Below are 12229 nucleotides of genomic sequence, written 5' to 3' on the forward strand. Positions count from 1 at the left end.
CCTGAAACCTGCTCAGCCCTCCCAGGGAGGCAGTTCCAAACCCTTTTGGAACCCCTCCAATTGTTGGCCTCTTTTGCCCTCAGCAAGTTGGTGTCTGGCTCCTTGTGGGGAAGAGCTTAGGCCTCATAAGCAGCTCCAGTCTCAGCACTACACAAAAGAGGCCTGTTTTTTAAGGCTGAGCATAGCAAAGTGTAAACAAATTAGCAACATACGGATCTCATTTACCTTCCAATCCACATAAGCTGTTACAGAAGGGAAAGGAGCTCAGATGTGTTTTCTTCTGGCACTCTTCTTTAGGCACATTGGAGTAGGCGTTCTGTTTTCCAGCCCTTAAGCCTCTCCCCCAACCCCTTTGCTTTTTCTGTAAGAACATCTTCAGAGCCAAGAAATATTCTGGATGGCTTCACATCCAGTGGAAAATTGTTCTGTTTGTGGCTAGGGCTCCAAGTCATCCTTCCTGTTGTCTGAATTAGGGCTCTGAGTTCCTTTGGATGGTGTGAGGTAGAGAGGAATGCAGGCAGGGATGGGGAGAACTTGGCAAGCTTATTTAGGGGCCTCCTGCCTTGAGCACAGCTAAAAATAGATCTATCACCTAGCACCCTGGACTGAACCTCATGCTTTGCCCCCATTGTCCTTCACTCTGAAGGTCTAACTCCTGTCCCTTAGACAAGACCCCTGGCCCAGACCATCCCAATGAGTCACTAGAATCTCATGGAAGCAGGCCTCAAGGAATGACAAAAGAGGAGCAGTTGGCTTAGCTATGTATTCCAAGTGGAGGCAATCCTTTTGAAATCAAAGCCCTTTTCATATCTGGTGAATGCAAATAGATGGAAAGTATTGGTAATAATAGCTGTGGTTGGAATCATGCACGCTAACACCACATCATCTCTACAGCATAGGCACAGTCCTTTAGTATAAGGACTGATATCTATGGGGAGGAACTGCCTGACTATGGAGAATATTAGGTAATTAAATTGTCAGATAAAAACTATTATACAATATGTGGAAGCTAAAAAAACTGACAAGATTCCTCACTAGGTTGTGCCAATATTTTTTTGGGGGGGTAGATAGCTGGCCAAACTAAACTTCACATGGCCTTTTCCCTGCTGACAGAGGTTTATGGCCATCACAGGGGTTAAGAATTTTAAGCCAGAACGTGTCTTACTTTGTGAGACCCATAACTTTTTTCAGGCTCCATTTCCCATCAAGCAGCCAGGCTACTCTGGGAAGCTAACCCATACCATGTCTAGAAACAGAAGCCAGGCTCTTAAAAATTAAAGGGACTTTTAACCTCAGGATCCCCATGCACAGTGGTTGGTAAACTCATTAGTCAACAGAGTCAAATATCAACAGTACAACGATTGAAATTTCTTTTGAGAGCCAAATTTTTTAAACTTATAGGTAGGTACATTGTTATTAACTTAATTAGGGTACTCCTAAGGCTTAGGAAGAGCCACACTCAAGGGGCCAAAGAGCCGCATGTGGCTCGCGAGCCACAGTTTGCCAACCACAGCCCATGCAGATCACCTAGGGCCTGGAGTAAAGGGTCTTGGGATATTCAGACTTTGAGCAGGGTTGGGGATGGGCTATCTCTCACCAGCTATTCTCTGAAATATTAAGGGCTCTGAGCATAGAGAAAGACACTAAAGAGTCCTATGGAGGGTCTTAACCTTCCAGGATCTTGGGCCCTTACAGACCTTTGTTGTTACTTTGGATAAAGCTTTGGCTACCAGCCTACCACGTTGTCTAGGTGAGCAGTAGGTAAAACTGTTTTAAGTCACTGACTTATTCCTTATAGCCCCATCATCCAGCCTTTGCATAGGCTGGTTCTGACTTTGTTTTGAACAATCATCTTTGATTGGGTGCTATGAATCAAAATAGAATCACACAGACCTGGAGTCAAGTCCAAGCTTTTCTGACCCCATTATGCTACTTTGGGTCAATTACTTTACTTCTCTGAACCTCTGTCTCCCCATCTGCAAAATGAGGACCAGAAGGTCCTGTCCTTTGTCTGTTCTGAGGGTCAGTGTTAAGTGGGGCTGTGGGTTAATGGTGGGGGCATGCAGGTCTCAGGAGGGTGAAGGGAAAGGGGCAGGTGGATTTGCTGGTCAGGCTGCTGAGGATAGCTCTTGGTGTCTCTCCCACAGCTCACTAAGCCTGCGTTACTTCACCTATGGGATTCTCTTTGGTTGTGGCTGTTCCTTCGCCTTTCAGCCATCTCTCGTCATCCTGGGCCACTACTTCCAACGTCGTCTGGGTCTGGCCAATGGTGTAGTGTCTGCTGGGAGTAGCATCTTCTCCATATCCTTCCCCCTTCTCATCAAAATGCTGGGGGCTAAGATAAAGCTTGCCCAAACCTTCCAGGTGCTGAGTACCTTCATGTTTATTCTTACGCTGCTTTCCCTCACCTACCGGCCCCTCCTGCCCAGCTCTCAAGACACCCCAAGCAAGAGAGGTGTCCACACCCTGTGCCAATGCTTTCTGGCTCAACTCAGGAAGTACTTCAACATGCGAGTGTTCCGTCAACGTACCTACCGCATCTGGGCCTTTGGGATTGCTGCTGCTGCCCTTGGTTACTTCGTTCCCTACGTACACCTGGTGAGGAATACCAGGGTGGGCCCACCCTATTTTGTCCCAAGAATCTGCCCTTCACCTGTCTGAAGTGCCAGAAGGTAGGGGTGAAGGACATTGAAAGGACAGAACGGAGACCTTTGGGAAAAAAAGACAAACAGTACTTGGAGAGACTCAGAGTGGAAAAGAGCACAGGTTGAGGGAAGATCTCAATGGGAAATAGGGGGAATTCCTTAGGGGAAGGTCCATGCCTGTGGTTTCTCCCACTGGTAAGTCAAGATAGATTTTCAGGAGAAGATAAGTATTACTAGGATTCAGGAGACTGGCCCAGATGGCTCAGGGATAGGATTTTCTAAAAGTGTGTTCTATGGAATGCTGGTCTTTGTGGTCAAATAATTTTGTTAAGAAATAACATATATTAGATCTCTTCAGCTTCAAATTGTATAGCAATCTTTTAAGGGTACCAAAAATACCTGCAGTAAATAAATCCTTCAGCTTTGTTTAACCAGCATCTACCCAACTTATATGGCCAAAGAACTGTCACTTGTAGTCCAGTTATCTTTCATAGACCTCATGTTTCTTAAAACACACTTTTAGAAGTGTTACTCTAAAGTTGGTGGATCCTTCTCCCCTGGTGACCTACTGTTTCCCCGGTCTGTCAGTTCTGGGTCAGGGAATAGGGAGGTTGTAGAAGAACCATTGGTTTTCTCAGTTGTTAAGGCTGTATTCTTTCCTGCCAGGACTTGGAGATACCCACTCACCTCAGCTATTGTTCAAAAGCCCAGGATCTAGAGAACCAGGAGATATGTAGCCTTTTAAACTCTTAGAAGCATCCAGGGAATTTGCTCCAGAGCTGGGGCTACAAGGAAGGAAGTTCTTGTCATGGTCCAGACAAGAAAGCAGTTGAGGGTTCTGGATATGCCAATAGCTAACCAGTCAGCTCCTCTTTTTTCTCCTGTCCTGGGGGGGGTTTGTGATATGCTTTTCAGATGAAGTATGTGGAAGAGGAGTTCTTGGAAATCAAGCAGACCTGGGTGCTCTTGGTGTGTATTGGGGCTACCTCAGGCCTCGGGCGCCTTGTATCAGGCCGTGTCAGTGACTCCATTCCTGGACTTAAGAAGATCTACTTGCAGGTGAGTGTGGCCATGCTGTCCACTGTGGGGAATAACACTTTGCCAAAGATGTTAGGTTATCCCCACTTTTTAGGATAAAATGGTAGGTTGTGTCATTGCTGCACCCCGGGCCTCAGCTCTGACACCAGCTTGTTGTACATGGGAAAGTCAATAAAATTATCTGACCCTCAGTTTCCCTTGCTTTCAAATGAATGCAATCATCCTTCTTTTTACTCTTTCATCAAGATTGAGAACAATATAAATGGAACCTTGAAGACCATTTTCAAGGAAACATTTATTAATAATGGCTCTCTCATCTGAAAGAGGGAAAGTGAGGCCAGGAGTTAGATGTTGCCCCCAGTGAGGGGTGATCTCATAGCTACCCTAAACTCTCTTGGAGGGTCTTGGGCAACTGTGTCTCTCTCCTCTAGGCTCTATACCCAGTGTCTCTCTCCTCTAGGTTAGGCCCAGGCCCGTCACCTCTTATATTTCCAGAGATACTTGGCACCAAGCCCTAGCTGTTAAATGTCATCCTCCTTTTTTTTATTTATTGATTGACTTTTAGAGAGAGAGTAAAAGAGAAAGTGAGATTTGTTATTCCACTTATTTATTCATTGGTTGATTCTTGTATGTGCCCTGACTGGGGATCAAACCTTCAACCTTGGTGTATCAGGACAATGCTCTAACCAACTGAGCTAGCCAGCCAGGGCCTAAATGCCATCCTCTTGATTGACACAAAAAAGTACCAGAAAAGGTCAGATCACTCCCCTTCTCTAAGCTTCACTTTCTTCATTTGTACAGTGAGAATAATTATTGTTCTTATCCCACCTCACAGGTGAGGATTTAAAAAAATCTAGGTGTGACCCAGTTTTGAGAAGTCAAAAAAATGTTACAGCCATGCAAGGTTTTAATCCTTCTGACAGTGACATAAATAGCCTCATATTGTGGCAAGTAGCCTCATGGATATTCAGGAGGCAACTTTCTGTGTGAACTGGGCTCTGGTCTGGTTGAATAGACTACTGCTCAAGTTGTCTATCTTTGTCTATAGAAATATTGCCTTTATGATGTGGTTCATGCTTTTTGCTCCTGTAGCTGGGTTTACTAGAAGGTACCAAACTATGAAACCCTGTGGAGGGGTGATGGCAGTCCCAGAAAACATGTTATCACCATCAGGACGTGGTTGAGTTCTGACTCCCCTGAGGAAGCCCTAAAATCATTTTTTTCAAAGGGCCCCAACTACACTCACAGCAGGGATGTCTTTGGTTTCTGACAGACCGAAGTCTTTTCCTAAATACCATCAGATGTCCTGGACAAGGTTTCCTATTGTATTTAACTCTGTGTTAGGTTTGCCAGAACTGGTTAATCTGCTTTGTCAGAGCTAGGGGTGCCCTTATGATTCATCCAGTCCAATCTCTCATACTGATGGAGAAACTGAGGAAACGACTTAGACGATAGTAGCAGAGCTGAACTCCTATGTTATGCCCTTTTCATATTCCACTTTACTCTAAGTGATGGAAGGAAAAGCCAAGTCCCAGAGATGATAAAAAAAAAAAAACTTGACCACGGTCAAACCAAAAGCCTATAATTAAGATAAGGAAATTATGAAAATTTGAATTCCTGTGCAAATATCAGCAAGTGACTTATCTGGGTATATTTTTACATGGGAGTATGTGTGGCTTTTCCAGCCTCTTCTACATGACACCCCTGCATGTCTTTCCTGTAAGTATCAGCAGCTCCAAGATGCCAAAGGTTAGTGAAAATCAGGGTAAGCTATCACTGGGCCTAGACTTTATCTTGATGAGAGGCAGTAAGTAGCCCTGCCTAGCCACATAGCTCAGTTGTCACCACAGTCCCTAGGAGAGTGGTAGGGCATGAGCAGCTTTTGCTTTCTATTGTGCAGATTGAGTTCCAATGGAGGCAGAGGCATTATCAGCTGTGGGCAAACTACGGCCCGCGTGCCAGATCCGGCCCGTTTGAAATGAACAAAACTAAAAAAAAAGACTGTACCCTTTTATGTAATGATGTTTACTTTGAATTTATATCAGTTCACACAAACACTCCATCCGTGCTTTTGTTCTGGCCCTCCAGTCCAGTTTAAGAACCCATTGTGGCCCTCGAGTCAAAAAGTTTGCCCACCCCTGCATTAGATAGAAGCAGAACTAGGCTTAGGGCCAGTGCTTCTGCTGACCACTTCCTCTATCCACCCACCTCTCTCTCTCCCTTTGTAATCTTATTTGACCCATTTTATCACTTAGAGTAATATCAAACAATTTTAGAGCATTGTAGCTGAAACTATCAACTCCCCCATTTCATAAGTGAGGAACTGAGGCCCAGAGAGGGAAAGTGACTTGTCCAAACTCATCCTGCTGTTGTCTCAGGCTAAGAGTACAAAACAATGGATAAACTTCTTTCTCTTGAGTTACTCAAGATACTCCATCAGAGGAATTTGATCCCCTTCTTTCTCCCTGGGTACTGGACTGGGAGAGGAAAGGAGTGTATACATAGCTTCAAGTGTTCTGAAGAGCCATCCTCTAGCCAGTGGTTCTCAACCTTCCTAATGCCGCGACCCTTTAATACAGTTCCTCATGTTGTGGTGACCCCTAACCATAAAATTATTTTTGTTGCTACTTCATAACTATAATTTTGCTACTGTTATGAATCGTAATGTAAATATCTGATATGCTATATGTGTTTTCCAATGGTCGCGACCCACAAGTTGAGAACCGCTGCATCTAGACAAGCGGTTCTCAACCTTGGGTCACAACCCTTTTGGAGGTCAAACGACCCTTTCACAGGGGTAGCCTAAGACCATCCTGCATATCAGATATTTACATTATGATTCATAACAGTAGCAACATTACAGTTATGAAGTAGCAACGAAAATAATTTTATGGTTGGGTCACAACATGAGGAACTGTGTTTAAAGGGCCAGAAGGTTGAGAACCACTGGTCTAGACCCTGTGGTTCCTACTTTTGGAGAAGACTGGTACATGTGTCTGGTGTCAAGTCCCTGGGCATTCTGTTGGAAAAGAAAGGCTGGCAATCTGCAGATCAGCTTCACTTTGAGCCAATTGTTGGGGGCTGATTCTCAGTTCCAAGAGAGATTTTTAATTTCCAAACCTTGTTTGGCAGGGCCTCATTGAGGATGTTAGGAGGCAGATAGATATAGTAGACAGCAATTAAAGCAGAATAAAATAAGTTAATTGGGTCTTTTGTGTTATATAATGGTACTTACTCTTAATTGCCATACCATTATGGCTTATATATTGATAGGTAGGTCTAGTTTTATCTTATAGTTGTTCATGAATCTACTAGAGAAGAAGCTGGGATATCTGGTTTCTTATTGCTAGATTCTGCCTAAATATTGTAAAAACAGTCTGGGAAAAGTTCCACAGTCCCCCAACCAGGAGATTTCCTCAGATGGCATGGCCAGGACATTTCTTATCCTCTCTAAAATCCAACTCATGAAGCTAACAACCTTATTGACAGCAACAACATAGACTTGCAGTTAAATAGGAGCTCTCTTAAAAACTTTGAATCTTTTAATGTAGGACTTAGAAAGGGCATAAATAACTATTTAGTCCAACTGCTCTCTCTGTTGACACCCTGCTGCCCCATTTTTTAAATGGTAGGAATGAAGCTCTGAAAAAGATGTGATTTGCTATGTGGTCTTGACTGGCAAGCGTAACATGACCGACCTCAGGCCCTTGCTTCTCTAGGTCATCTCCTTCCTGCTCTTGGGCCTGATGTCCATGATGATTCCCCTGTGCAAGGGCTTCGGAGGCCTCATCGTTGTCTGCCTCTTCCTGGGCCTTTGCGATGGCTTCTTCATCACCATCATGGCCCCCATCGCATTTGAACTGGTGGGCCCAATGCAGGCCTCGCAGGCCATTGGCTACCTCCTGGGCATGATGGCCCTGCCAATGATTGCTGGGCCCCCCATTGCAGGTGAGGCTGATACTAAAAGAAGGGTATGAGTAGGGGAGTCCTCTCTTCCCTGGGTCCTTGCTTTCCTGAATACTTCTACTTAAATTTCCCTTCCTCTTAGTCTCTGTTTTAGCAGCCTTGTCAGAGTGCATGAAACCCCATACCACTATTGGGGAAAGAAACTAAGCACAGTATATGTGCATTAATTCATTTTGGGTAATAAGCTTTTCATGGCTGTATATCTGTTTCAGTGGAGTTATATTGTAGACAGCATGGATGTTTCCAAGATGCTAGAGAGAGAAATGGGTTTGTCCTTCTTGACCAGCCGTGGGCAAACTATGGCCCGCGGGCCAGATCCGGCCCGTTTGAAATGAATAAAACTAAAAAAAAAAAAAGACCATACCCTTTTATGTAATGATGTTTACTTTGAATTTATATTAGTTCACACAAACATTCCATCCATGCTTTTGTTCCGGCCCTCCGGTCCAGTTTAAGAACCCATTGTGGCCCTCGAGTCAAAAAGTTTGCCCACCCCTGTTCTTGACCATTCTATTGATCTAGTATACTCGTTTTTCTTCACAGGCAAGTAATTATTTGCAAGGTAGCTAGGCAGGAAGAAAAGAGAAGGTGGGCCCGAATTTTATCAAGACTTAAAGACACCTCTCTCCTCCTCTATTGGCTTCTGAACTGAGCTTATAGAAGATATTTGATTTAGGTAGCATCCTAGGACTGGGCTAGTGAGGGTCACTTCCAGAAGGCAGCAGGCAAAGTGTTGGCTCTCTATCTTTCATAACTCCCAGTTTCTCCACTCTCTAATAATGGCATTGTTGGTACCCCGGAAAATATAGGAAATAAGGAAAACCAATGGAAAAAGAACTTTATTTCCTTTCTTTAGGATTTACGGAAAATATTAATTAATGGGCTAGCTTTTCCTAGGCTAGCCAACTGGGATAACTCAACAAATATTCGTTGAACACAAATTCTGTGCAAGCTATCTTAAGGTTACTGGTCATGCTGCATAACAGTGGCAAAGCTTCCAGTCAGGCCTTTGTGTCACAGCCATACTGCCCACTGAGCGAGGGGAGTCTCTACCCAGCCCTTTATCCCAAAGATAGGTCCCAGAATCCACATCTCTTTCTAGTTTGCTTACCTCCTAAGGAGACAAAGAGACTACTTGTCTTTATTCAATAGTGTTTCTGGACTCATTCCTCCTATGTGGTGGCTCACATTAGCTTCTGAAGGTGAGCAGAAGCCTAGCATCCCATGCCAAACACATCCATAGTATTCATACTTAGAGGAACCCAGAGCAACCAACCATATCTGAATCTTGAAGGAAGGATACTCATAGAGCTTCCTCTTTGGGCAAAAGGAAACTTAAGAGAAAGGACAAATAGAAACTTGGCTGAATTGTTCCACAAGAACATTCTAGCCCAAGTTGGGGATGGGAGGTTATGTCACTGAGAACCAAGACAAGACTTGACCATATTCTGTGGAGTTCTTTTAAATTAGCTTTCCTCTTTTAAATTAACTCCATACCTGAGAGTGACTAGAAGTTAGCTGTAGCTTCATGAAAGTCACATATGGAGAACTTTAAGATAAGTTTCATTAGCTTCTTTCATAATGACCCTTAGCCTCAAGGACCTGCAGTTCCAGTACCTCAGAGGAGTCACCTGCTTTTGTAATAGAGGTTAATTTCTTACAAGTTGAAGTATTCCTTGAGTCAAGGTAGTTCAGGTCAAAATTCTCTAGATAGGTATCATTATGGCCCCTAGAAGAGATAGAGAACAACTTTGGGCAGTAGGGCAAAGCTGAGCTTGACTTTTCTCTCTTAACTGTTTCAGGCCTCCTCCGAAACTGTTTTGGGGACTACCATGTGGCCTTCTACTTTGCTGGTGTGCCCCCAATAATTGGAGCTGTAATCCTCTTCTTTGTCCCTCTGATGCATCAAAGGATGTTCAAGGAAGAGCAAAGGGATTCCAGCAAGGACAAGATGTTGGCCCCTGACCCAGACCCCAGTGGGGAGCTGCTACCGGGCTCTCCCACCCCTGAGGAACCAATCTAATGCCAATTGCTTGTGATTGTGTGATCCTCTCCAACCCCTTTCCTTCACCCCGCACTGCTCAGCATTTACATTTTTGCCACCAGCACACTTGTTCCCAAACCTTCTGCACACTGCATTTCAGCCACCTGACCATACCTTTGGAGCTAAAGTTCCAGGTGTTCCAAACTCATTAATCAAATTCTCTTCATGAATGCCTTTAAACTTGCCAGGGTTCTTCTCCTTCAATGATGTAGTAAAGCTTGGGATCACCCCCCTGGCTTTTGGAACCTTTCCCTATATCTTCTAACACTTGGGGGGTGGGGGGCATGGGACCTCTTGGCCCAAGCCTGTTAGTCATCCACTAGAAGCAACTCTAAAAGGTGCTATTGTGTCCCCAGGAGCCTGGTGGGAAGACCCAAGCCTCTGTGTGCTGAGGAGCTTCTTGCCATCTGACCTTAGAAGCTGCTGGTGAAGGGGGCTGGAGGAAGGGCAGAGAGTAAAGTGGAGTAACAAGCCTTATTTAGCCTCAGAGTCTATGACTTCCCAAGAACTGTGGGTGCTGTTAGTTTAAAAGTGTACAGATAGTTTCCCCATCATCTGGTTGGTTACAGTCTGATTCCTTCTTCCCTTTTTCCTTCTTTCCCCTATACTTCCTCCTCATTTTTCTTTTCTCTCTATTTCTTTTTATGACTGTCATAGACACATAGGTGCTTAAAGAAAGGAGGGACCCAGAGCTTGAGCCAATCAGCCTTACCTTGGTCTAGCCCCTCCCTAATAGTAGCATCAGTCACACTCATCTCATGCTGAGCCACACCTCACCTTTTGGGTCAAGCTGCTGTAATCATAGACTGAAAGAGTAGAATATCACATAGGGAAGGGGTCTTAAACAACACTCACTGATTTTTATAGATTTCCCAAGCCAGTGCTTAACCTGCAGGCCTTCCCAAGCTCCCTATCCTTTTATCTGTCAAAGTGTGAAGCAATCCCTTTCCTCTTAGCAGTCAGAGGAGGCCTGGGGAGAGGCAACTCAACCTGCTGAAGTATCATCTCTTCTATCATTATTCATGACAGTTCTATATTTCCACCTCGGCTAGGCCAGGAATGGGAATGTTTTGGGAAAAATCCAATTCCTAACCTGGATCCCCAAAAGGTAGAGGCAGCAGCTACACAAAGGGTTGAACAGTTTCTTTTAAGAAATTGAAACCTTACTAGCCTTTACCAACCAATGTGTCCCTCATGCTGTGCATACTGGGCCACTCTGATTAGTGGACATTAAATTTGCTAGGAAAGGTCAACTCTGGACTACGTTTACCCCTCTAAAATAGGTGCCAGATGATTCCCTATACTCAGACTCTGTGCAACAGTCTTGCTGAGGAGCATTCACAACTCACCTCATTAGGAGTTCAACCTCTCTCCTCATTCAGCCTCTGCATCTCTTTCTCCCTAGTCTGGGCCTTGGTCTGTTGTGTCCCTATTACCTAAACTTTTTCTCATCTTCTTGCAAGGCATCTTTGACTGTCACTTGGAGCTAACAGTAACTTGCCACCTCAAGCCAGGGCCAGGAGGATGAGATTGCTGTTTGGGGGCTCCAAAGAAGACAGTGACCCCTACCCATGAGTTTTTCCATTAAAAATAGGCAGCTGGGGCATTGTTGGCTTATGATGGCCTCAATGACTTGATCCCCCTCCACCGATCCTGGTTCAGCTCTTATCAATTACTCAAAGGAAAACACACTGGTTTCTTGGCTCTGTGGGTAGGAAGGGGCTTAATTACTATCCTATCAGTTCAAACAGCAGTGGAACAGGAGGAGAGACCACTGAAAATGTTGAATCAACAAAGTCCCTGCTTCCATTCCTCCCTGCCCCTCCCAACACCAAATCACTTGTGGGCAGTTCTGCAGGGCCTCCTTTGTTGCACCTGGTGTGAATAGATCTTAAGAATCTGGCTACCACTCACTTCTCTCCAGAGGAAGAAATGTCATTCACAGGTCAAAAATCTACCTTATCAGGTGTCACATAACATTGTAGGGTGTCAATTCTTCCACACATGTGCATGTGCATGTGCATGTGTGGGCTTGTGTGCTTATGGAGAGAATGTTGGTTGGTGAAAACAGCATAGTATTAATGTTTAGGGTAGGATGAATCCATAGTCAAATCTAGAAGAATGAACAAAATTTGGCAGCTTGAAACCTGAAACATTAAATCCAAAAAAAGTTTGGAACAAAATAAACAACTAAAAATCTAGCTTTGGTATGTATGTTGCCTACAAGGGTGAAATGGTTTTAAGCTGGCTAACAGCAGGAAGTTTGGTTTCAGAACTGAAATCTCATTTCAAATCAAATTTATGCCAGGGTCTATACTTTCTGTGAGATCCATAGGGGTTTGAAGTTGGGTGGACTGTTCAGGATTGGATCTTTAAGGAAGCTCTGAAGTGGAAAAGTGGTTACTTCACAAAATGAAAACATGGTGAGTGGCTGAGTTGGAGTAGAGGCCCTGCCAAAGCCACCACTGTGTTATAAATATGCAATGTTGAAAATGAGCAAAGACCTAGAAATAATCCATTTCAAGACCCCTTTCCT

General features: G+C 44.3%; 1 protein-coding gene across 2 annotated transcripts in view; it reads left to right on the forward strand.

The window, feature by feature from the left end:
* Window positions 1-11894, forward strand: part of SLC16A2 (solute carrier family 16 member 2) — a 177827-nt gene extending 165933 nt beyond the window's left edge. The window contains exons 3-6 of one of the 2 annotated variants that reach the window (XM_059680140.1): window positions 2148-2598; window positions 3561-3704; window positions 7403-7631; window positions 9452-11894. In XM_059680140.1, coding sequence (XP_059536123.1) covers window positions 2148-2598; window positions 3561-3704; window positions 7403-7631; window positions 9452-9672 — 1045 coding nt within the window. In that variant the 3' untranslated portion in view covers window positions 9673-11894. The remainder of the gene's footprint in view (window positions 1-2147; window positions 2599-3560; window positions 3705-7402; window positions 7632-9451) is intronic. The other variant, XM_059680141.1, reaches the window with a different exon arrangement.
* The last annotated feature ends 335 nt before the right edge of the window (window positions 11895-12229 follow it).

This window comes from Myotis daubentonii, chromosome X (assembly GCF_963259705.1).
Source record: "Myotis daubentonii chromosome X, mMyoDau2.1, whole genome shotgun sequence".
Classification (NCBI taxonomy): domain Eukaryota; kingdom Metazoa; phylum Chordata; class Mammalia; order Chiroptera; family Vespertilionidae; genus Myotis; species Myotis daubentonii.